Here is a 26,439-nt window from a genome sequence, read left to right on the forward strand (position 1 = left end):
CTGATCTACTGGGTCTTCTGCTTTTTTTGTTGAATTTTACAAGACTTCCGTTGAAATCTACAATTTGATACAATTAATATTATACCTTATTTATTCAAAAGTACAGCCGGTTACGTCTTATGTGTTTATTGAGTAGGTTTCACCTAACCAGAGGTTTGTTGTTGTTTTGCTAATGTCATCACCAATTTGCAGCATGAGCCAGGCAGACAGATCTTTTGGCCATGAGTCTAATCTTCACTACGGTGAAATGCATGGTAGTTCTGTTAATAGTCATAATTTCCAAATTGGCATCTAATTTTATATTTGATAGATAGATATCTGCAAATTCTATGCCCACCTGTTTCCTAAGAATCACAGCATTATACAGTTGGAAGCAATGCAATGCCCCTTTTTTGGTCGTCTCTTTTTGGAGGGCTGTGTGTGATGCTTTTAAGAAGCCACTCTGTTCAAATGTCAAAATGTCAAGCTGATGGAATACGCAGAAATGGCAAGACTGACGAGTAAGATCAGAAAACAGGAAGACCAGGTATTTTTAAAAGACTGGAATAACTTCATTATATACTTAAAGGAGCACTGTAGACAGTTAAAAACATTGGCAGGGATAGAATGACAGTTGTAAAGTGAAATGAACTTTGGTTACTACGATTATATAACAGATCATGGGTAGGCAAACTTAAGGCTCAGGGGCCTGGGCCGGCCCAATCGCCTTCTCAATCCGGCCCGCGGACAGTCTGAGTACATGAGTAGAATGTGTTGTGTCCTTTTATTTAAAATGCATCTCTGGGTTATTTGTGGGGCATGGGAATTCTTTTTTTTTTTTTGCAAAAGATAGTCCGCCCCCCCCCCCACACACACACACAAGGTCTGAGGGACAGCGGACCGGCCCCCTGCTGACCCCTGTAATAGATGGATAAAGGGAAAAGATGCAGGAAAAAAGAAAAAAGATTTTTTTAAAAATAGAATTGGAACTCATGGAGGGAGGGAAGGATGTCTGAAGGTTCGACAGAACTTGTTTTATTTTTATGTTTTGGAATGGTTACAGTCATTGTGTGTAACTTTGTGTAAAACTAATTTTAAAAATTAAAAAAAAAACAAATGTCAAAATGTCATGTCCTCAACACCCATTTTTAACAATGCACAGAACTAGGAGAGAAATAATTGCTGGAATTTCCCCCCCCCCAAGGCCTTTGCTGCTTCCCTTCATTCCTTCCGAGGCCTCCCACCCCCCACCAACACCCCCCCCCAGCAGCAAAGTGCTGGGTCTGCTCTCTCTGCTGCACGCATGTCTTTAACAAGCCACCTGCGCCATTACTCAAGGTTTGAACCGGCAGGAGAAAAGGAAACAATAACTCACTCGATGTGCTCTGCGCGGCCGGAGCCCTCGATGGTTTTCGCCCCCCACCTCTGCTCTTTCTCTGAGATGTCGTTCTGCAAGAGAGACACACACACAATTGGTCAGGGATCTAAATTGCCATCGAGATTATTGCCACGGCCTTCTGCGTTATCCTGTGTCACAAGACTGGTTGGAAGCAGAGGGATGTGGGGAGGAAACAGCCAGTGAACCCTCAAGGGAAGAAGGCTCAGAGTCCAGGGAGCGGGACAAGGAAAAGGGAAAAGAGAGAGAAGACTGGAAAGAGTGTAGTGATCAGATGGGATTTGTTGTTGTTGTTGTTGTTTAGTCGTGTCCAACTCTTCGTGACCCCATGGACCAGGGCATGCCAGGCACTCCTGTCTTCCACTGCCTCCTGTAGTTTGGTCAAACTCATGCTGGTAACTTCGAGAACGCTGTCCAACCATCCATCTCGTCCTCTGTCATCCCCTTCTCCTTGTGCTCTCCATTTTTCCCAACATCAGGGTCTTTTCCAGGGAGTCTTCTCTTCTCATGAGGAGGCCAAAGTCTTGGAGCCTCAGCTTCAGGATCTGTCCTTCCAGTGAGCACTCAGGGCTGATTTCCATCAGAATGGATACGCTGGATCTTCTTGCAGTCCATGGGACTCTCAAGAGTCTCCTCCAGCACCAGAATTCAAAAGCATCCATTCTTCGGCGATCAGCCTTCTTTATGGTCCGGCTCTCACTTCCATACATCACTACTGGGAAAACCACAGCTTTAACTATATGGGCCTTTGTTGACAAGGTAGATCCTTCGTGGATCACTGTCTTTTCGTGGTGAAGGGGCTTGAATAACTCAGAGAAGCGATGAGCCATGTCGTGCAGGGCCACCCAAGATGGACAGGTCATAGTGAAGAGTTTTGACCAAACGTGATCCAAATGGAGCAGGAACCGGCAAGCCACTCCAGTATCCCTGCCAAGGAAACTCCATGGACAAAGACAACAGATGGGATTACTATGAGGAACCATGAAATATGCATCAAGCCATTGTGTCCACAATGAATTCATTGTGCTGACTGGGTTTGATTCATTGACAATAATTTCTGGTCAATTCCCACAAGCTTCTACATTTATGCCATTTTTCCTCTACTGCCCATTTCTCTCTGTCTGACAAGCACGTATAAGCATTCTAGGACACAGGCTGGTTGCCAGTTGCCTTGCCAGGCATCCTAGGCCATAAAAGTAGGCAGTTCTTTGACGTACCCTTCCTTGATTTTGTTAATCTTAGGGCCAGAAAATAAGTTTTTCACATGAAGGTGATAAAGATCCCCATCTTCCTTGTCATCCTTCCTATCATGTTTACTCCTTGTTTATGACCTCTGGGGTTGCTGAATGTATTCCTTTTTAGTCCTATTTTAATTACCCCAGAAGTATGCATGTTTAAATGAGTTTTTGTAGTTTAACTTTGTCCTACGTGGGGGTTTTGAAATGCTCAGAGGAAATTTGATTGGTTCTTATGAACACTGTGTAAAAAGTTATTTTGTGAATAAAACAACCTGGGCTGGAGGGTGGTCAGGAATTATTATGATATGCACTCCTCCCAGAGTCTTGCTGATCAAGCCTCTGTGTGTCTTTTATTAATCAGAGTCTAATCCTTCCTTTGCTTTGGGAATGCCACAAAGAGGAGATGCCAGGAGCTGGGCTCAGTGAGTTGGCCCAGCCGCTTCATCAGCTCTGAATCTACTTGTAATTGTCCTCCGCTCTTCCTCAGTAACTTGTTGGACACCTTCCGACCTGAGGGGCTCATCTTCCGGCGTCATAACTTTTATATGCCTGTTTTCTTCATCCATGGAGTTTTCTTGGCAGGGATCCTGGAGTGGCTTGCTGGTTCCTGCTCCAGGTGGATCACATTTGGTCAAAACTCTCCACTATGACCTGTCCATCTTGGGTGGCCCTGCACGGCATAGCTCATAGCTTCTCTGAGTTATTCAAGCCCCTTCGCCACGGCAAGGCAGTGATCCATGAAGGGGGGGAGAAGCTTTATATAGTCAGCAAAAAGATGGAGGGCACAAGGAGAAGGGGACGACAGAAGACGAGATGGTTGGACAATGTTCTCGGTGCTACCAGCATGAGTTTGACAAAACTGCGGGAGGCAGTGGAAGGCAGGAGTGCCTGGTGTGCTCTGGTCCAGGCAGTCACAAAGAGTCAGACACGACTAAACGACTAAACAACAACAACATAGATATTTTTAAATAAATAAATAAAATAGCCTCCATCCAGGCAAGAAAGAAGCACAATCAGAGTTGAAGGATGCTTTTCCAAACAGGTTAAGCAGGGCTGGCAAGGGTGTCACCTGGAGGAAAGTCCTGGAGGCAGGTAGAGAGATCTATCGGGTGCATTCGTCCTCCAAGCCTGAGCTTCTCTCCACCCCTAACATGGATATAGAGCTGCCAACCCTGGCGGGTGCAGCTGAAACCCCTTCTCAGTTCCTTCCATTTTTTCTCTTTCCTCTGAGTCCTGATGCTCCGTCAGTTCCTGAGAGATGAGCTTCTCTCCCTCCCACAAGGCTCTGCAGGTTCCTGCCTGCTCCTTTCGGAAGACGCAGAAGCGACAGAGCCCAAGAAACCCCCAAAAGCAACAATCCCAGGGGAATGGAGGAAACTCACCACAAAATCGGGGTCTGTGTCCCAGTCGTCTCCTTGGGACTCCACTTTCACGGACACATTGTGTCCCACCACGGACTTCCACATCTCGAGGAGAGAGGGAGAAAAATTATAAGTAATAGTTCTGCCCCATCGAAGTCATAGTATCGCTCTATTCTGCCTGGGAGTCCAGTTCTACATATACATTATGATATAATGTGCCAAATACAAATTAAACGTTCATAAATGAACAAGGCAAACACATACGTAAGTATATAAACCATGTGTCTGAAATAGTACAGGAGAGCAATTCTGAAGCCATTTGGACTCTCCCAAATTGACTTCAATATATTTCCCTGCAAGGCGGGGGAATTGGGGAAAGTCTTCCCTTTGTCTTTTTGCTTGCATATCCTGCCTTAAGACCGCATTTGTGTATGAATAAGGTGAACCTGTGACCTGGATTCAGGAACTAAAGTATTTGCCATCACAAAAAAATAGCCAGGCTGCCCAATCAGTGAAGAAGACATGAAGAAGAGTTTGGATTTGATATCCCACCTTTCACTCCCTTTAAGGAGTCTCAAAGTGGCTAACAATCTCCTTTCCCTTCCTCCCCCACAACAAACACTCTGTGAGGTGAGTGAGAGACTTCAGAGAAGTGGGACTGGCCCAAGGTCACCCAGCAGCTGCATGTGGAGAAGCAGAGACACGAACCTGGTTCCCCAGATTACGAGTCTATCGCTCTTAAGCACTACACCACACTGGCTCATTAACAGATATCCTGGCAAACAAGATTTCTGCTGTAGAGCTTTTGTAATGTATGCATGATGTTTTGGGGAGTGGTCTTGGGCTACAGGATGGGCAATTTCAAAAGGCTATAAGTCTATATGAACCATAACGAAGGCTGATCGCCGAAGAATGGATGCTTTTGAATTCTGGTGCTGGAGGAGACTCTTGAGAGTCCCATGGACTGCAAGAAGATCAAAGCTCTCCATTCCGAAGGCAATCAGCCCTGAGTGCTCACTGGAAGGACAGATCCTGAAGCTGAGGCTCCAAGACTTTGGCCACCTCATGAGAAGAGAAGACTCCCTGGAAAAGACCCTGATGTTGGGAAAGATGGAGGGCCCAAGGAGAAGGGGACGACAGAGGACGAGATAGTGGGACAGTGTTCTCGAAGCGACCAGCATGAGTTTGACCAAACTGTGGGAGGCAGTGGAAGACAGGAGTGCCTGGCGTGCTCTGGTCCAGGGGGTCACGAAGAGTCGGACATGACTAAATGACTCGACAACAACATATAAGGGCTTGCACACCATTGTTCGGGGTTCTCCTTCCTCCTGTGTGTGGTGAGTGGGGACCCTGTTGCAACAGTTCCTTGAATAAAGATCGGGCTTACTGACTGGGGTTCAGTTCCAAGGAGTTCCAAACCTCCTCCTTTTCCCTTATGGGGTATCCAAGAGCCCATAGAGAGTCCTTAAGTGGGTTCCCTATCGGTAGGAAAAAATAACAGAGGCCAACCAGAGAATATTAAGCAGCAGGAGTGATTGTGTTGATTTTGTGTGTGTGTGTGTGTGTGTCTGTGTGTGTGTGTGATGTCCACTGGAGGGGCAAACCCCCCCCTTTACATAAATTCTGGTGACATAGTTTAGAAATTGTTTATAGCAATCATTAAGAGTGAATTTCTGTTTACTGGTAATTCTTATTTGCTGGTATTTAATTTTATTGTGTAGTTTCATATTCTAAAGGATTATTATTACTTTATTTGATGGAAGTTGTTTAAAGTTATGCTTTTATTATGACATGATATTATGACATCATTGTGACTTTTATTATGACAGGGCTGAAGGCAGCCCTGTTTAGGGAAGCTTTTAATGTTTGATGTATTACGGTATTTTAATTTTGTTGGAAGCCACCCAGAGTGGCTGGGGAAGCCCAGCCAATGGGCGGGGTATAAATAATAATAATAATAATATATTATTATTATTATTATTATTATTATTATTATTATTAAATTAGATCAGGTTGCTGTAAGGTGTGCGGTCACTGTTGTTCCTTCGGCTTGTCATGGCCTTGTGCATAGTCATGTGGAAAGGAGGCAGAACACATATTAAAAGTGAAAAGAAAAGAAAATGGAGTGCGCCAAAAATGCTTGGCTGTCCCTCATCTCTGGCCACACCAGAATGTGTAGCAAATTTCCTTCCCAATACACCCGGCTGAGCAAAGGATGTTGCTCCTTTATCCTGCCCACTTGGGAGCTACAAACCTGGGCAGCAGCTCCTTATCTGGTGTTATAGGAATTCTAATATATAATAAATCTTCATAAATGTAGGAGGCAAAGACGTACATAAGTATATAAACCACGTCTCTGAAATAGTACAGGAAAACAATCCTGAAGCCATTTTTGACTCTCCCAAATTGACCTCAAATATTTCTCTGCAAGGAGGAGATGAGGAAAGCTTTCCAATTCTCTTTGGAGGGTAGGAGCTGCTTACACCTCCCTGCGAATACAGTCTGGCAAGAATCTGTTAAGCTGAGCACACTATCAAGGTGCGTAAGAGATTCAGGAACTACCGTATTTTTTGCTCTATAAGACTCACTTTTTCCCTCCTAAAAAGTAAGGGGAAATGTGTGTGCGTCTTATAGAGCGAATGCAGGCTGCGCAGCTATCCCAGAAGCCAGAACAGCAAGAGGGATTGCTGCTTTCACTGCACAGCAATCCCTCTTGCTGTTTTGGCTTCTGAGATTCAGAATATTTTTTTCCTTGTTTTCCTCCTCCAAAAACTAGGTGCGTCTTGTGGTCTGGTGCGTCTTATAGAGCGAAAAATACGGTAAGTATTTACCATCTCCGAGGACTGGGCAGGCTACCCAGAAAAGGCAATCAGATAATAATAAGGCATTATCAGGTATCCTGGCAGACAGGAGAGAAGCAACACACTCAGATTTCTGCTGAGGACCACCTCTTTCTGTGATGCATATATGATGTTTGGGGGGGGGGGTCTTGAGCTACAGGGGAGACAGTTTCAAAAGTCTATATAAGGACTTGCACACCACTGTTCAGGGTTCCTCCTTTCCCTGCCTGCGTGGGGTGAGCGGGGGACCCTGTTGCAACAGATTAATAAAGATCAGGCTTAATAGCTGCTTTGCTTCTCAATATTCTCTGTTTGGCCTGTTATTTTCTCCTAACGATAGAGAACCTACATAAGGACCCTATATGGGCTCTTGGGTACCCTATAAGGGAAAGGAGCAGCTGTTTTTTCTTATCACACTGGGGAAAGGAGAAATAGATACCAAGAAGATCCTGCTGGATCAGGCCTGTTTGGTCCAGCGTCTGTTCTCGCAGTGGCTGAACAGATGTCCCAGGGGGTACTTCGCAAGCAGGATCAGTGCGCAAGAACAGATCTCCCCTCTTGGGGTTTCCAGAGCAGAGCCATGGTGGGCAGTAGCCATCACTAGTCCTCCCCTCCCTCCATCAATTTGTCAAATTCGCTTTCAAAGCCATCTGGGCTGGTGGCCACTGCTGCTTCCTGTGGCAGGGAGTTCCATAGTCTAACTATCCAGAATTGAGGGGTAGGGGACCAGAACAGGGCCAGACACCTCCCTCCCCAAGCCCCCCCTTGCAACTTTCCTGACAATTCCCCCCACCCCAAAGCAGTACCTTGGTTCGGAAAGGTGACTTCCGAAGCCCGTCGTGATTGCTCCTCCGCACTGACTTCGACCTCGGTTTCGGCTGCAAGGCTGAGCTCACCCAAGTTCCTGTTTTAACTGCACAAAACTTGTTCCATTTCCTGTGAGCCAGGAGGAAGAAGCTTCGCAGCAGAGCCACCCCCAGCAGGGCTGCATCGCACACACAAACACAAGCCTTGGGTGCAGAGAGGAAGCAAGCGCCTCGTTGCTTTCCATAGAAGGAAAGGCTTCTGAACGCGAGGCTTTTAGATCGCGCAGAGCGGAGAGGGTGGGTTTTCCCCCATCATTCAGCCCGGACACTGAGGTCCAGCTCCGAGGGCCTTCTGGTGGTTCCCCCCCTGTGAGAAGTGAGGTTACAGGGAACCAAGCAGAGGGCCTTTTCGGTGGTGGCGCCGGCCCTGTGGTGACTGGGAGCGGCCGCTGAGACCACACAACACCAGTCTTGAAAGACCTACACTGGCTCCCAGTACGTTTCCGAGCACAATTCAAAGTGTTGGTGCTGACCTTGAAAGCCCTAAACGGCCTCGGTCCAGTATACCTGAAGGAGCGTCTCCACCTCCATCGTTCTGCCCAGACAGACACTGAGGTCCAGATTCAAGGGCCTTCTGGCGGTTCCCTCACTGCGAGAAGTGAAGTTACAGGGAACCAGGCAGAGGGACATCTCAGTAGTGGCACCCGTCCTGTGGAACGCCCTCCCACCAGATGTCAAAGAGAAAAACTATCAGACTTTTAGAAGACATCTGAAGGCAGCCCTGTTTAGGGGAGCTTTTAATGTTTAACAGACCACTGTATTTTAACACTTTGTTGTAAGCCGCCCAAAGTGGTTGGGGAAACCCAGCCAGATGAGCGGGATATAAATAATATATTATTATTATCATCATCATCATCATCATCATCAACGCCCTCCCATCAGATGTCAAGGAGATAAAGAGCTATTTTACTTTTGGAAGACATCTGAAGGCAGTCCTGTTTGGGGAAGTTTTTAATGTTTAATACTGTATTGTGTTTTTAATATTCGGTTGGGAGCTGCCCAGAGTGGCTGGGGAAACCCAGCCAGATAGATGGAGTGCAAATAATAGCAATAACAATATTGTTGTTGTTGTTTCCCCATCCTCTTCCCATGTTAAAGCTCAGCGAAACTGACTGGCAATAGACCCAAGAGAACAGTTCCTCACACAAAGTAGAATACCTGGAATGCCCTCAACACCAGAAAGATCATCTTCAGGTCCCCTCGAGTGTTAGGATTGTAAATAGGAATGCAAGAGTCTGCTGAATCAGGCCAATTAGCCATCTATTCCAGTATTTTGTTCTCGCAGTGGTCTACCAGATGCCCATTATCATACCCCTCAGCTGTCCCAATTTAAGTGGGACATCCCATTTGGGGGGGGGCTGTGCTCTCTCGCAAGTCCCCTGGCTCCTGAGAGATCACGGCCCCAAAAGATGCACATCCTGGTTTTCTTCTAGGGCCTATTGGAGGGTATGCATTGTGGGAAGCCCGCAAGCAGGATTCGAACACAAGAGCCCTCTCCTCTCCTGGGGTTTCCAGCAACTAACTTTCAGAAGCACTGCTGCCTCCTAGTGGGGAAGCAGAGCACAGCCATCGTGGCAAGAGGCCATTGAATTTCTCCAATTCTCTTCTAAAGCCATCTAGGTTGGTGGTTACCACTGCCTCCTGTGGCAGGGAGTTCCACAGGTTACGTGCTTTGTGAAGGATTTTCATTTGTCTGCCCCGAATCTTCCGTGTCCCGTGTTAATGAGAATTATGGGGTGGTAGGAACCCAAACGAGCACGGTCCTTGCATGGCTTCAACAGCACAACCATTACAGTCCCTCCAAGTTGAACGGTAGAAGTTGCTCTTTTAAGAACGTACAAAATTCACCCCCAAATCCATCCATGCCAAGGATTCCTCCCACCAATTGTGGGTTTTTTAAAAAAAAATATTAGTGTCTTCTATTTCAATTGCTGAAATAGGTTCTTTTAACACCGCTCTGTGATCTCGAGTCTTAAATCAAATATTTGTCAATGTTCTCAGGGTCAGGGTTATCAGATATGCATGTTTTCATAAAACATAGCAAACGCATTAGAGATGTGCCTAGTTTCGCCTTCTGATACCTTTTACGCTTCTGTCCGCAGGGTTTTTGATTGAGTTTTTGATTGAGTTTCCACTGAAATGAGGTTGCATTTTAATGTTTTAATCTTGTATTTTAATCTTGTTTTTTAAAGATGTATTTCAATCAATTGCTTTTATATTTGGTGTTAGCTGCCCTGAGCCCAGTCTTGGCTGGGGAGGGCAGAGCATAAATGAAATTATTATTATTATTATTATTATTATTATTATTATTATTATTATTATTCTCCTGAAATTCTTAGAAAGCTCAGCTAAAACAGCTCTTCCCAACATTCCCATTTTCTCTAATATTAGCGCACCCAAAAAATTTTATGTGCTTCCATGTTTGCATTTAGAGCCAATAGCTGTCTGTATATTTCACATTAAGTATTGCAATGAAATTACTTCTAATTTATCTTTGTTGCTCTTCAGCTGCCAAATTCTGGAGTGCATCCAATCTTGCTGTTGAAAAGTTATAATAAAGGGGTGTCAGAGTCAAATGCGAGAACCACAGTGGACAGAGTCTGACCAAATCACAGCATTCACACGACTCGCTCGAAAAAATAATCTTTATTGCACAAGGATGGGATTCCAAGAGGATCAGAAGACTGGATTTGAAAGGAAGAGAGACAAAGGAAATCTACACACCACACACCGGGAACACCCCCAAAAAACAGCGGGCAGGGCCTCAGCTCGAGATCCACAGAGGATGCTTCCAGCAGCCTCCTGAACTGCAAGGGAAGAGCTATCCCAAAATGTCTGTGCACGATGGAAACAGTTAAAACACCCCACCAAGCAGGGCTAAGACATCCTGCCCCACTCCAACGGGAAGCTGAGGGGTGGGTTTCATAACTCTGCTCCCCCCACATCTACCCTGATTTCCTCTCCTCTGCATGGTGTGGGAAACGGGCTCGGCGGCCACAGACAAGTTGATTTATCTTCACTGGTGAGCATGAAGCCATTCCACCCCCTTCTCTCTGCCTCTGTCGGGTGGGGAGCCGCCGATAAGAGATTTACGCCTGGGCCTTCTGTCCCTTTCGATGCCACCCTTCCAGCTCCCCCCGCCTGTGCCAAAATCACAGAGCACGAAGAAATAAAAGAGAGAAAAGGCAAGCTGGAAGTTGATCGAGTTCCCCTTGGTCCCTTCCCCAGAATCAGGCTCTGCCAATACCTGTGGAATCGGCACAGAAAGCGGGTCTGGCCCTAGGGGTGCTGCGATTCCACAGACTGACTTCCCTTTACCTGTAGGTCACAACCAACGCAGCATTGTTAAAAACGGGGGAAACCCTATGCACAAACTCCGCCTGTATTCCCCTCCCAAATGAACTTTGGAAACCTGGTCCGTTCCCCCCGTCCCCCGAAGTCTCAGCTCCCTCCGTTGATGAAGGCTGGTGAGAATCATAGTCTAAAACAGATCTGGAAGGCGCCAGGTTAACCGCGAAGCGACTTCACCCCGAATTCAGTGTGCAAAAGTGAACCATGTAAACGCCGCCACCCCCCATCGCTTCCCTCGAAGAACACGAACAAAACCAACGCGTGGCCCAGTCAAGGGCCGCTGGCCCCGCCCTTCCACGGCCTGGGGGCCACCCTGAACTCTCTGCAACACTCCCTGCGGACTCTGGCCAGCCTCCCCAAGGTGCCGGAGTCTCCCAAGACAGGCTTCTCATCCGTCGGCAGCACGGCAGGGTCCTCCAGGGATGGGGGCTCGGCAGCAACCCGGACAACTCACGTGCCCCACCCCGCTCCGGGGGGCTGTTCTCACAAGTGGCCCGTGAAGCAGAGGAGGAGGAGCACATGGACCGTCAGGAGGTAGAGAGTTGCCAGGAGGGGCAGGCGCCGGCGGGAACAGAAGAGCGAGTGCAGGATGCGCCGCAGCCCCACGCCCCCTCGAGTCTGGGGAGAAAGCAAGGAGGGAGGAGAGGTTACGAGGCAAGTCTACCGCAGGGGGGCTTCAACTCAAGGCAGGTCCCGTAGCGAAGGGCGACAGGAGAGGCAGGTGCCTAGGACTGCAACATGAGCCCATCTAGGGGTTCCAGAAGCAAAGCCATTGACTTTTGCAGGAGGCTATACAGTTGTACCTTGGTTCTCGAACGCTTTGGTTCCCGAACGCCGCAAACCCGGAAGTGAGTGTTCCGGTTTGCGAACTATTTTCGGAAGCCGAACATCCGATGGGTCTTCTGACTGGCTGAAGGAGCTTCCTGCAGCCAATCGGAAGCCGCACTTTGGTTTCCAAACGTTTTGGAAGTCGAATGGACTTCAGGAATGTTTTCCTGTTAGTGGGGGGGGGGGGTTCTCTCTGCAGGCAAAATTCAAACTGCATTTTCTCCTCCTTTCGTACTCATCACCAGCTGTACCTAATCAGCCTAGAAAACCACACCCAGAACTCCAAGAAAGGTTCTTAAAGTTACAATCATCTTTTCTGTTTCTTTGCAGAATGACTCCTAACAATTCCCTTTGACTTCCAAGGTACGACTGTATATTGCTACAGGGGAGAGTCTGCTGGAGCCATCACGGGAATGTTTTCCCACCTGCCTTGCCTTATCCCAGATGCATGGGACCCTTACAAAGCGAAGATGCCACTTCTTGTCTTAATATTTTTGTAGGGAACATTCATCATCATCTTTTGGTAGATTCACAGACGCGTTTTACTACTGCCGAACTTGTATTGTGTGCATTATTCTGTATTTGCATGCATTTATTTCTTGACGGGAGGCTTTTCGGCTGAAAGGCGGCATATAAATGAAGAGTAACGCGATGTCTGGTGCAGCAGGGAGAACCAGAAGATGCTGTTTGTGACTGGAAAGGCAGCCAGTTGAAAGGCCGCTCTCAGGCTCAAATGACCCAAGCGGATTGTGGACAGACTTGGCCTTAAAGATGCCCACTGATGGCTGATCATTCTAGCTTGGTGGAGGGAGAGAATGCAGCTGAGGCTCCCTTGTAGGAGAGGTGGGCCCTCACCTGCTGGGAAGAGCCTTACCTTGCTATAAGAGGTGTCTGTGGGACCTACAAGCAGGGCGTGCTCAGGGCTGGTGGGTATTTCAATGCTGGTGTCCAAAGAGTGGGCCCACTCACTCGATTCCAACCTGCAAGGGGGGGGGGGGAGAGAGAGAGAGAGATGTGGATTAGTGCCCCATGGTTAACAGGCAGCAGGCCAGCCCATAGGCAGCCAAGATGCTTGAACAAGTAGCTATACCCCTCAGACCAAGGGTGGCTAACCTTCTTTCAGTCCAAAGGAGCCAACTCCTTGGGGCTACTTCAGCGGTGAATGTGGCCTCCAAAATTGCACACAGCCCCCGCCCCCCCAACTACGGGACCGCCTCTCTTGGTCTGCCCCGCAGAGGACCTTAAGGTCCATGAATAACCCTAGTTTAGAGGTCCCGGGCCCTAAGGAAGACAGACTATCCTCCACCAGGGCCAGGGCCTTCTCAGTGATGACTCTAACCTGGTGGAATGCTCTGTCCCAGGAGACCAGGGCCCTGCAGGATTTAACCTCCTTCCGTTGGGCCTGTAAGACAGAGCTATTCCACCTGGCTTTCCACTTGAACTTAGCCTTATCTTTTATTTCCCTTCTCTTCCTTCCCCCTCCCCTTTTTATGAAGATCACCCGCTCTGAGACCCCACAGCTAATTCTCCCCTGGCCTCCTCGCTGGCCCAAGTGGGACCAATTCAGCCAGCCAGTCCTGGGAATTAGTTAATACTTATTTCCCCTAAATTGATTTTTGAATTTTATTGTTACTCATGTTTTTATGCTGTATTTTATGCTGCTTTTATAATTAAGTGTTTTACATTTGTTGTTAGCCGCCCTGAGCTCGGTTTTTGAACCGGGAAGGGAGGGGTATAAATATTTTATATATATGCTTTCGTAGATTTTCACGGGTACAGGAATGCAGGTTTTGGTGTCCTCGGGTGTCTTCCCGTGTAAAAGTTGGGGTGTCTAGGCGACGTTTCGACGAGGTCTCACTCGTCATCTTCAGGCTGGTGCTTTCGGCTTCTTGTTACTGGAACAGAGCAGGATCTCAGTGTTTGAGTTCCTATAAATACTGTTGAGGGGGTGTGGTGTATAGCCCAGAACATTGGAGGCTATACACCACACCCCCTCAACAGTATTTATAGGAACTCAAACACTGAGATCCTGCTCTGTTCCAGTAACAAGAAGCCGAAAGCACCAGCCTGAAGATGACGAGTGAGACCTCGTCGAAACGTCGCCTAGACACCCCAACTTTTACACGGGAAGACACCCGAGGACACCAAAACCTGCATTTTATATATATATATATATATATATATATATATATATATACACACACACACCGTATTTTTCGCTCTATAAGACGCACCAGACCACAAGACGCACCTAGTTTTTGGAGGAGGAAAACAAGAAAGAAAATATTCTGAATCTCAGAAGCCAGAACAGCAAGAGGGATCACTGCACAGCGAAAGCAGCAATCCCTCTTGCTGTTCTGGCTTCTGGGATAGCTGCGCAGCCTGCATTCGCTCCATAAGACGCACACACATTTCCCCTTACTTTTTAGGAGGGAAAAAGTGAGTCTTATAGAGCAAAAAATACGGTATATGCTCATTGGTGGAGATCAGCTCTGGGGCGAGGGGAATCTGCATTGCCACCGGGGCTCTGCGCACCTCAGAACTGCATCTACTTCCTTGATTCATCAGTTTAGCGGGGAGGGATCAACCACCTGTGGATCAGTCAGCCCTGGCCCCTCTCATGGGTTGCGGAAACCCTTCTGGAAGGCCGCTTCGACTGGCCTCTTCCAAGTCACGCTGGAAGCAGCAACGCTCCTGGATCCCGGTTGCTGGAATCCTCAGTAGGGGGAGCTGCTCTTGTGCTCAGATCCCGTTTGCATCTGGCTGGCCAGTGTGAGGACAGGGTGCTGGAACAGATGGGCTGCTGGCCTGATCCAGATTTGGAAGGGACCAGGAGGGCCATGTCATGAAACCCCTTCAAATGCAGGAATCTTTTGCCCAATGCAGCTCAGCGCCCACTGGGATGCCCGAACATGAGAGTGTCAGAGATTACCGTATTTTGCTGTGTATTTTTGACTCAAAAACAGTGTCAAAAAACTGGGGTCATCCTATACACGGACAGTGGTGTGGGGAGGAAGCTGCACACCACCAGCCAGCTGGTTAGCGGCCCGAGCTCTAGGGAACTGCCCACCAGCAGTGGTGTGGAGAGAGCGGCTGCCCACTTTGCCAACCCCCAGCAATGGTCCTGCTGGGGTGCAATTCCCCCTTAAAAAAGGGCAACAACTTTGGGCCATCTCCCCTCATTCTCTTTAAATTTAGTCCCCAAAATAGGGGCCGTCTAATACATGGGGGCATCTTATACATGGAAAAACATAGTATGTATGTATATGTATACACAAACACACGCACACACACACCAGTCATACCTTGGGTTACAGACACTAAAGGTTGCGTTTTTTCGGGTTACGGACCTGCCAAAACCCAGAAGTACTGGAATGGGTTACCTCCGGGTTTTGGCAGTTGAGCATGCGCAGAAGTGCCGAACAGCAACCCACACGTGCCGAGACGCCGCTGTGGGTTGTGAACGTGCATCCCACACGAAACATGTTCACAACCCCAGCGTGCACTGTATATGTATACACCCACACACCCCCACAACCTGGTCATTGAAGCCGGAGCCAGGCCCGTGACTCACCTGCGGATGTGATCCTGGGCTGCGGCAAAGGCCTCCTCGGCCGCCAGGCGCTGGTCCCGCTCCTCCTGCAGCAGCTCCTCCAGGTGCAAGAGGCCCTGCCTGGCACTGCTCTGCTGCTGCCTGGCCTCCGAGAGCCTGCGGCAAAGAGAAGGGCGGTGAGGAGCAAGGCTCTCCCTGATCACAGCTGCACGGCCTATGCCATGCGGCACAGTGGTTAGAGCTGGACTAGGACCCGAGAGAGACCAGGGTTTGAATCCCTGCTCCACCACGAAGCTCCTTGGGTGTTGGGGGGGGGGGCAGTCGTTGCTGCTCTCAGCCTAACCTACCTCACAGGGTCGTTGTGAGCAACCACCACCTCCCGGCTACAAAATTGGCACTCACCTCATCTGCAGTTCCTGCAGCTCGGGCGTGTAGCTCTCCCTGGGGTGCTCACTTCTTTCCTGGGGGGCTCCGGGAGCAGCGTCTGTCGGGAGGGAGCCCTGGGCAGGGCATAAAGCACACATTAAGGCATGGACCAGATTGCGACAGGCTACAGGTCCCGCACGAGAGTGCCGCCCCCCCTCCATGGCCAGGTTTCAGGCAATTCTTGCATGGCAGAAGCAGCCAGGCTTACAGGCCTGAAGCAAACATACGTGCTCTGATAGGGAGGGGACCAGAATTTGCACGCAGGCTGAGAATGGCACGGTTTCAGTCGGCCTCTGCAGCCCAGCCCTTACCGAGTCCTTCACTGGGGTCTGGAGCTCCCGCAGCTGATTCTCCAGGGCCTCGCAGCGGGCAAGAACCTCGTTGTAGCGCTGGTGGCTCTCGCGCAGGTTGCGGCTGCTCCCCCGCAGCTGGAGGGAGAGTGAGTTCTTCTCCTCGAAGATCTGAGAGAGCTGGAGAGAGGAGAGTGGGGCTGAGATGTCTTCCTCAGCTGACCATCATGTCTCCAAGGATGTTTCTGAGCACACTTCAAAGTGTTGGTGCTTTAAAGCCCTAAAGGTCCTCAGTCCAGTAGACATAGCTGTCAACTTTCAGATTTGAAAATAAGGGATCAGCAGCCTCACCTGTCCTGGGGACAGTCTACGGGATATCTATCAATCTGGGATAGCAGCGGGAAGCAGCGGGAAACGGCGCTGGAATAAGGGAATTTCCCGCAAAAAATGGGAAGGTTGACAGCTATGCCAGTAGACCTGAAGGAGCGTCTCCACCCCCATCGTTCAGCCAGGACACTGAGGTCCAGTGCCAAGGGTCTTCTGGTGGTTCCCTCACTGCGGGAAGCCAAGTTACAGGGAACCAGACAGAGGGCCTTCTCAGTGGTGGCGCCCGCCTTGTGGAACACCCTCCCACCAGATGTCAAAGAGATGAACAAGTACCAGACTTTTAGAAGACATCTGAAGGCAGCCCTGTTTAGGGAAGCTTTCAATGTTTAACAGACCACTGTATTTTAATACTCTGTTGGAAGCTGCCCAGAGTGGCTGGGCAAACCCAGCCAGATGGGTGGGGTATAAATAATAAATTCTATTCTATTCTATTCTATTCTATTCTATTCTATTCTATTCTATTCTATTCTATTCTATTCTATTGTCAGTTTCTGGCCGTCCTGTCTGTGGAAACAAACCGGAGGGCTTTAATCCTAATCCTCTGTGAGGAAGAGGCACATTTGACACAGGGATAGCAGAAGCGGTCACTGCGAGGAGATGGAAAGCACAAGAACTGGAGACGATCCACTTTGAACAACAGACAATTCCCTCACCGTCACTGATGCATAATATGCACATTCTGAGGAGCCCACCCACCGACCCTTGCCCTCCCCTTGCCCTCTCTCCTACCTTGCTGTTCAGCTGCTGGACCCGCAATTCTTTTTGGTGCAGCTCCTTCAAAGTGCTGCTCAGCTGGGCCTGGAGGCTGTTGGTATCAGCCTCTTGACCAGACACAGCTCCCTGCAAAGTCTTGCTGGAACCGGTGACTCCTGGGGCAGCCTGCAGGGAGACAAACACCTGAGCCCTTGGTGCACAGCCACTCAGCTGGGCCTGGGGGAACTGCACAGCCAAGGGCCAGGGCCTCCCAAGAGCCCGGCCAAAACCTAGGTAAAGGTAAAGGGACCCCTGACCATTAGGTCCAGTCGTGGCCAACTCTGGGGTTGCGGCGCTCATTTCGCTTTATTGGCCGAGGGAGCCGGCGTACAGCTTCCGGGTCATGTGGCCAGCTTGACTAAGCCGCTTCTGGCGAACCAGAGCAGCGCATAGAAACGCTGTTTACCCTCCCGCCGGAGTGGTACCTATTTATCTACTTGCACTCTGACATGCTTTCGAACTGCTAGGTTGGCAGGAGCAGAGACCGAGCAATGGGAGCTCACCCTGTTGTGGGGATTCAAACCGCCGACCTTCTGATCAGCAAGCCCTAGGCTCAGTGGTTTAACCCACAGCGCCACCCACGTCCCTAGGCCAAGACCTAGATGTACAGAAATGACGGAAGTGAAGGGCTTACCAGGCTCCGGGAAGGTTGTACGAGGGCCCCGGGACTCTCACAACCTCCCTATAGGGCCAGTAGACACAGCCCACTCCAGACAGGCAGGAAGAATCAAGCAGAGATTGAGGAGCATTTGAGGGTCTTCCTGATCTTGCCTTTGCATGTGGACCCCTCAAATGTAACCCTTGTGTGGTTATTGCCTGCTTGTTTGATTTACTTCAATAAAATATTTTTTAAAAAGAAAGAAACAGGATGGCATGGAAGCATAAAAACCAGGTAGAGGGGCTTCTCGGTGGTGGCGCCCACACTGAGGAACGCCCTCACATCAGATGTCAAGGAACCACTATCTGACTTTTAGAAGACATCTGAAGGCAGCCCTGTTTAGGGAAGTTTTTAATGTTTGATCGTGTTTTTAATATTCTATTGGGAGCTGCCCGGAGTGGCTGGGGAAGCCCAGCCAGATAGGCAGGGTATAAAAATTATTATTATTATTATTATTATTAAATTGTCATGTTGGAAGGGACCCAAGTCCAACCCCCTGAAATGCAGGAATCTCCACTAGATCATACATGACAGGTGGTCATTCGACCTCTGCTTATAAACCTCCAAGGAAGGACTGTCTAACAACTCTCAAGAAAGCTTTTCCTGATGTTCTTGTAACCTCAGTTTGGGAAAAGGCCTGGGCAAAGGGCCCCGTTGCAACGTCAGTCCCACCCACCACACCACCCCCAGCCTCACCTGTCTCTGGCGCTGCTCCTCTTCCACCACGGTTCGTGCACCAGGTCTCTCTCCCTCCTGCACTGCTCTCCGCATGGAACTCTGCTCCTGCCCCGTGGCCGATGGGGCCTCCAGCTTCCAAGATGCTTTCTCCTCCCTGCAAGACATCACAAGAGAGGAACTGCAGAGGCGGCACATGGTGGGGTGGGGGAAAAGGGCGACCTGCCCACCAAAGCTCACATGGTGCTTCCTGGTGAGGCTGTGATGAGTTTGGGCACAGCGGTTGTTGCACCAAAGCCAAGAGAGCTCTGGGGCACTGTCAAGGAGGGCGCCCCAAGGCCAGGCTCCAGACAGAGGAGATTTGCTAGAGAAATGAATGTGCGCAGCAGCTGGTGTGGAAGGCTGGGGTTGGATCTGAAGAGGCCAGAGTTCAAATCCTTGGCCAGCCGCGAAACTGGCTGCTTGATCGCGAGTCAAAGGCAGCTGTGAGGATAATGGCAACCCCTGCTGCACCAACCTGAGAGAAGCACGGGTTGCAATTTTGACAAAGGTCAGAACAAATAAAAAGGAAAAGGGCCACATCATACCCATTCTGCTTTTGTAAGAAATTGGCATTTAACGTGGCAGCACCCAAGCTTTATACCTCGTTCCATCGTGCAAGAGAGTGTATTCAGAAAGGACTCCTTCAGGTGTTCTACATGCCAGGAAATGAGATCTGTTGTCTGCGGTTGTTAACAGAAAACAACTTAAGGTTTATGTACAGAGGTTGCAATTGGGTTGAACCACAGGTACTACAGGTTACACGGAAAGGGGGAGGATGTTGGGACATAGTTCCATTCCACCTTAAAAGGAGCAGGCATGACTGTTGTGTGTCACATGCCTGTTTACTTCCAGCACAGTCTGCTGGGAATTTCCGTTGTATTTTGCTTTTGCTATATTGCTCTTTTGTTGGACACGAAGGGAAGCAGACATGTTTTCCTTTGTTCCTGGACTATGCTGAATAAACGCCTGTAAATAATGCTTACACATGTCTCTGTCCGCCACTTCCGTTGTGAAGATTTATTCACTCTGCTGATGAGTGTGCTCAGCTTCTGAATGTACTGGAGGCTCGAGTCGCTGAATGATGCTGTTCTGAGGTCTCCCGGCTGCCGGCCAGTGGCTGGAGCCAGCTGGGGGCCCTGCCAAATGCCCCCGTCTCCCCGGACACATCCCAACACCAAGTGGCCGGGAGTTCCATAGCTTAAGTATGCACTGCTTAGAGGAGGCGTTTCTTTGCTCTGTGCTGAAACTTCCAGAGTTAAGCTTCCCCCCTGCCTCTCTGACAGGGAGGGACTCACCTGAGCTGGTGGAGCTCCATCTGCCAAGAGGCCCCGTCTTGCCTCAGACGCTCCACCTCTTGCTTCTGCTCTTCCACCTGGGCCTTCAGGCGCGCGATCTCTGCTGTGTCCACCCCAACCTGCAGGTACTGCTGCTGGAGGTTCTTCAGCTCCACCAGCTTGGGCAGGAGAGAAGGAAAGTCAGTCAGTCAGTTTTATTGCACATAGCCAAAGGCTGCTACAACGTACACATAATCATTCAACAATTAAAAGAAAATACATTCATACCTCGGGATGAATACGCTTCAGCTTAAATATTTTTGGGTTGCACTCCACAGCAACCCGGAAGTAACAGAGTGAGTTACTTCCGGGCTTCGCCGCTCGCGCATGCGCAGATGCTCAAAATGACGTCACGTGCATGTGCGGAAGCAGCGAAATGCAACCCGCGCATGCGCTGACGTGCAGTCGCATCTTATGTTCGCTTCAGGATGCGAACGGGCCTCCGGAACGGATCCTGTTCGCATCCAGAGGTACCACTGTATGCTGGATTAATACAAAAAACTTAAAACATTTATATTATCAAGACATTACCTCCTCTAAACAGAGCTATAAAAGTATCTTAATATACAGGTTAAGACATTAAACAATAAAATTTATAGACTAAAATCACCACATGGCCACTAATATATGAAAAATAATGTTACTTAATACAATGTGCAATTATATTCAGAGTTTGGTGATAAGGATAGAATATAGCTTGATGTAAATAGGGTCAAATAAATTCATCTCCTTTACAGTTGGTGGCTATCTTGGCTATATAATTTGCTCTAATTTTCCTAGCAGCAGTTGCAAAGAGTGCTACACACCAGGTCACATGCTTATCTATGTCTGCGAGGAAATATAAAATCATGTCAGAGGGGTTCTGGCCAGGGGACCTTGTCATTATAGGTGCTAAAAATCGTTCTCTTGCTTCATTATATAAGGGGCAGCGCGAGATATAATGCAGAAGGTCCTCTACTTCAGGACATCCCCTAATGCAAACATGTTCGTTTGTTGGTCTGCCTCTGTGTCTCCCATCTCTATAAGCAGAGTTTATCATATTTAATCGTAACTCTGTAAAAGCTTTCCGAAGTTGTACAAAAGTCAGTTCATTGAAATAAGGTGTATGAGAGAAGGAAAGAGAAGAGCCGGGTGAAGTCTGCCACTCGGAAGGCTCCAAGAGTCGATGTCTGCAGACCATCCCCGTGTGACGCCCTTGGGGAAAACTCACCACCTCAAGTACGGGGAACCCTCAGCCTTCCAGAGGTTGCTGAACTACAACTCCCATTATCCCTGGCCTCAGGCCACGCTTGCCGGGGCTGATGGGAGTTGTAGTTCATCAACATCTGGAGAGCCAGAAGTTCCCCACACCTGCGCATCTCTTGGTTTCAGGCACAGAACTTCAAGCCAAATTAACCCAGAATACGAGACTCTGTGGATCTCATTACAATTTCCCCCCTACAAAAGCTTTGTATACATTTCTCCCAGTTGCCTTTGATTGTTCTCCCAGAGTCTGACTAAAAAAATAAAATAAGTGTTAGGCTACGAAGAATCTCTATTTCTCTACTATGTAGAAACCGTTTAATCATTCTATGCCCTTTTTAAATGTGGGGGCTTTGGGGGGGGGTATTGTGTTGTTGTTGTTTTTATTTTGATTATGGATTTTGTGGTTTTATAGTTTGATTTTATTCTGTAAACAGCCCCAAGACCTGCGGGTATAGGGCAGTATATAAATTCAATAAATAATAATAATTACAAACCCTAAGCAGCGCACACAAAAACTGTATTTACCAATAATCACTCAATAATATACTTCAGCTCTGTGAAAAGAAACCTGAGAGGTGGAGTAGGAATTCTTTTTTTTAAAAAATATTTTTATTCATTTTCACCAACATAGACAATAACAGGAACATACAAAACAAAAACAACAACAACAAAACAACACAAACTAACACTAATGAGACTTCCCCAAACCTCCCCTTCACTGCATCCTTAGTTTTAAAATGTTAATTCTTAGCAAACCTTTGATCAATTTCAAAACTCTTTTTCCTTAAGTTTTTCTCATATTTCAAATTTAACCGCTATAATTCTGTATCTCATACCTTTTGACATTTTAACATTCCAAAATTTTACAACAATTCTTAAGATAGATTTTAAACTTCCTCCAGTCCTCTTCCACCGTCTCTCTCCTCTGGTCACGGATCCTGCCGGTCATCTCAGCCAGTCCCATAAATTCTGTCACCTTGATTTGCCATTCTTCCAGAGTAGGTAGTTCTTGAGTCTTCCAATACTTTGCCAGTAGAATTCTTGCCGCCGTGGTTGCATACATGAAGAATGTTCTGTCTTCCCTTGGTACCATTTGGCCGACCATGCCCAAGAGAAAAGCCTCCGGTTTCTTAACAAATGTCCACTTAAGGATTTTCTTAATTTCATTATAGATCATCTCCCAGTAGGCCTTAATCTTTGGGCAGGTCCACCAAAGGTGGTAAAAGGTTCCTTCACATTCATTACATTTCCAGCAATTATTATTGGGCAAATGATATATCCTTGCTAGCCTGGTTGGGGTCATGTACCACCTATAGATCATTTTCATTATGTTCTCTTTTAAGGCACTACATGCCGTAAACTTAATGTCTGTGTTCCATAACCTTTCCCAGTCTGCAAACATAATCTCATGACCAATGTCTTGTGCCCATTTAATCATTGCTGATTTTACTGTTTCATCCTGTGTGTTCCATTTCAGCAACAAATTATACATTCTAGACAGAATCTTAGTATTGGGCTCCAATAATTCTGTTTCTAACTTTGACCTCTCCTTCTGAAATCCTACTTTCCTGTCTTGCTTGAACGTCTCATTAATCTGCTGGTAATGTAACCAGTCTCGGACTTTAGGTTTCAATTTCTCCATACTCTGTAATTTAATCTTTTCACCATCATATTCTATGATTTCACCATATTTTGGCCAGTCTGGATCCATATTGAGTTTTTTTACCGCCTTGGCTTCCAGGGGTGACAACCACCTGGGGGTTTTGTTCTCCAACAAATCTTTATATCGGTTCCATACATTAAACAATGCTTTTCTGACAATGTGGTTTTTGAAACCTCTGTGCACCTTTACCTTGTCATACCATAAATATGCATGCCAGCCGAAATTATTATCATATCCTTCTAAATCTAAGATGTCTGTATTCTCAAGAAGAAGCCATTGTTTCAGCCAGCAAAAAGCTGCTGCTTCATAATAAAGTCTTAAGTCCGGCAGGGCGAAGCCCCCTCTATCTTTTGCATCTGTTAAGATTTTGAATTTTATTCTGGGCTTTTTGCCCTGCCAGACAAAATTAGATACATCTTTCTGCCACCTCTTGAAACAGTCCATCTTATCCAAAATTTGCAGTGTCTGGAATAGAAACAACAATCTCGGCAATACGTTCATCTTAATAACAGCAATTCGGCCTAACAAGGAAAGTTTCAACCTAGACCATGTGTCAAAATCTTTCTTAACTTCCAACCAACATTTCTCATAGTTATCTTTAAATAGATTCACATTTTTAGATGTTAAATTCACCCCCAGATATTTAACTTTTTTTGTTATTTCCAAACCGGTTTCCCTTTGAAAATTCTCTTTTTCCCCCAGCGTCAGATTTTTCCCCAACACCTTTGTCTTTTGCTTATTTAATTTAAAACCTGCCACTTGACCAAATTCTTCAATAAGTTCTAAAATTCTTTTTGTGCTGGCTTCAGGTTGTTGCAAAGTCAGAACTAGATCATCTGCAAATGCCCTCAACTTATAATGCTTTGTTCCCAATCTTATTCCTTCTACCTGCTGGTCCCTTCTGATCATATTCAACAGTACCTCCAGGGCTGATATAAACAATAGAGGGGACAATGGGCATCCCTGTCGTGTCCCTTTTTCTATTGGGATTTCGTCCATAACCATACCATTCACAATTAGTTTAGCTCTTTGTTCAGAATATATAGCACCTATACCATTTTCAAAGTTTTGGCCTACCCCCATCCCTTGGAGATTCCTCTTCATGAAACTCCAACAAATGTTATCAAAGGCTTTCTCCGCATCCACAAAAATCAAAACTGCTTTTCTATTAATGTCAGACTCCAACAGTTCCAAAATGTCTATAATATTCCTCACATTGTCTGACATATGTCTCCCAGGGAGAAAGCCTGTTTGGTCTTTATGAATCTCCTCTTGTAACACTTTTTTGAATCTTTTTGCTAAAATGTCTGCAAAGATTTTGTAGTCCACATTTAAAAGTGATATAGGGCGGTAGTTCTTAACTTGATGTTTCTCAGTTTCTGTCTTCGGTATAAGTGAGATGAATGCTTCTTTCCACGATTCGGGAGCCTTTTTCCCCTCCAAAATTTGGTTACAAACTTCTTTCAGTGGTTGTATCAGCCATTCCTTCAGTGCCTTATAATATCTCGCAGTCAGCCCATCTGGTCCTGGTGATTTCCCCAATTGCATACTTTGGATGGCACCCTCTATTTCTTGGTCTGTGATTTTCTCATTTAAAATCCTCTTATTCTTTTCCGGAATCTTTGATAGGCCATACTTTTTGATGAAGTCTTCAATCTCTTGTTCTTTCTTTGGCCCTTGAGCATATAACTTCTTGAAAAAACTTTGAAAATAATTACTGATCTCATTTGGCTTATTAAGATGTTTACCTTCCACTTCGAGCGATGTCACCGTATTCAGCTTTTGTCTTTTTTTCAATTGCCATGACAGGAGTTTCCCACATTTGTCTGCTGATTCAAAAGTTTTTTGCCTCATTTGTTTTATTTTCCATTTCTATCTCCTCGTTCACCAATTCCATATATTGAGTCTGATAATACTTTATTTCCCTTAAAATCTCTTTGGAATTAGGTTTAGACCTCAGTTTCTTTTCTCCTTCCTCCATTTGTTTCCAAATCTTTTCTTTCCTCGCATTCTGTTGTTTCCTCTTTATTGAATTTTGCTGGATCAGGAAACCTCGCATCACGGCCTTACTTGCGTCCCATATTATTCTTCTTTCGACATCTGATCTTAAGTTTATCTCAAAGTAGTCTTTCAATGTCTTTTGGGCCTTTTTATAGATTGTTTCATCTTTAAACAGGGTGTCATTCATTCTCCATCTGAAGGTTCCAGCTGTTGTCAGTTTCATTTCCATCTTTACTGCATTGTGATCTGAACAGGTTTTTGGGCAAATTTCTATTTTCTTAACCCTTGGTGCCAGATTACTAGAGATCCAAATTTGGTCAATCCTGGTCCAGGTCATGTTTGCTTCAGAGAAGAAGGTCCCCTCTCTTTCCAGAGGGTTCCTTGTTCTCCAAATATCAATCAAGTCCATGGTATCAGTCAGCTCAAAAAAAGTCTTCGGCAGTCTTCCATTCTTTGAAATTACTTGCCTTTGTGCTTTATCCATGTTCGTGGAGACTACTCCATTCAAGTCGCCCATCAATATTATTTTTAAGTCCAAAAAGTCCATTAAGGTCTCATGCAACTTCTTGAAGAACTCGGCCTTGCCCTCGTTGGGTGCATAAACTCCTACAATCAAAATTCTTTCTCCATGAATTTGAGTTTCCACTGCCAGGAATCTTCCTTGTTCGTCTTTAAAGATCAATTTGGGTTCCAATTTTTCTTTAACATAGATCACCACACCTCTTTTCTTAACTTTATCCGAAGAAATAAATTCCAATCCTAATCTTTTATTTATCAGAAGTTTCCTGTTTATCCTGGCAATATGGGTTTCTTGCAAACATATTATATCCAAATTTTCTTTTTTTAAGATGTGGAACACCTGTCTCCTTTTTCGAGGGTGGTTCAAACCATTGCAGTTCCAGCTCACAAGTTGCAGAGACATTTTTGTTATTGGGCTGCTTTCCCACCGACTGCTCCCAGTTCTTGTTCCTCTTCTGTAGGTGTAGGGGTTAATCCAAATGAAAGGTTTGCTATATCCGGTATTTCTCTCTCGCTTACAGTTCCTTTCTCAAGGTCCTCTAAATTTCTCTCCAAAAATTGCTCTTTGTCTTGAATTGTTTTGATCTTAATTTTCTTCCCTTTGAAGTCGAAAGACAATCCTTGTGGGTACTCCCACCTAAATGGGATATTATGTTTTTTCAGCAAATCCGCTAAGGTCTTGAATGGGACCTCACGAGAGGTGGAGTAGGAATTCTGCCAAACCCCAGTGCCAGATACGTAAGAGGGAGAACCAGTTTAGGGTGCAGAACCACTCCAGATCAGGCGCAAGGAGGCTCTGCACATACAGCCAACAACATGGGTTGGGGAAGTGTTTCTAAGGACTATGGTGGAAGAGGTGCTGAGCTTGCAGAAGGGGGCAGGCTGGAGAATATACCTCCAAGACAAAACATTTTTCCCCATACAGGGCGTGTGTTCACGGATATGCTCTTACAGACTCTTTTGGATGCTGTCCAGTTATGCATTATTGGAAAAAAAAGGCTGACTAACTGGGAATCTGCTTTGAGCCTCTGTAC

General features: G+C 46.9%; 1 protein-coding gene and 1 long non-coding RNA gene across 4 annotated transcripts in view; one reads left to right on the forward strand and one right to left on the reverse strand.

The window, feature by feature from the left end:
* GOLGB1 (golgin B1) overlaps positions 1 to 26,439 on the reverse strand; it is a 72,458-nt gene that overhangs the window by 17,330 nt on the left and 28,689 nt on the right. For 2 of the 3 annotated variants that reach the window (XM_081926649.1, XM_081926648.1), the window contains exons 16-23: positions 19,939 to 20,096; positions 18,623 to 18,758; positions 17,245 to 17,394; positions 16,150 to 16,308; positions 15,815 to 15,912; positions 15,434 to 15,568; positions 12,734 to 12,839; positions 10,312 to 11,649 (exon numbers count right to left, since the gene is read on the reverse strand). In XM_081926649.1, coding sequence (XP_081782775.1) covers positions 11,515 to 11,649; positions 12,734 to 12,839; positions 15,434 to 15,568; positions 15,815 to 15,912; positions 16,150 to 16,308; positions 17,245 to 17,394; positions 18,623 to 18,758; positions 19,939 to 20,096 — 1,077 coding nt within the window. In that variant the 3' untranslated portion in view covers positions 10,312 to 11,514. Of the gene's footprint in view, positions 1 to 1,354; positions 1,429 to 3,995; positions 4,080 to 10,311; positions 11,650 to 12,733; positions 12,840 to 15,433; positions 15,569 to 15,814; positions 15,913 to 16,149; positions 16,309 to 17,244; positions 17,395 to 18,622; positions 18,759 to 19,938; positions 20,097 to 26,439 lie in introns of those variants that run through there. The other variant, XM_081926650.1, reaches the window with a different exon arrangement.
* Positions 21,706 to 26,289, forward strand: LOC309378915. The gene is made up of 2 exons (XR_014172286.1): positions 21,706 to 21,797; positions 26,106 to 26,289. It is a non-coding gene; the product is annotated as an uncharacterized lncRNA (long non-coding RNA).

Source organism: Podarcis melisellensis (assembly GCF_964234715.1).
Source record: "Podarcis melisellensis genome assembly, chromosome: 10".
In the NCBI taxonomy this organism is placed as follows: Eukaryota; Metazoa; Chordata; class Lepidosauria; order Squamata; family Lacertidae; genus Podarcis; species Podarcis melisellensis.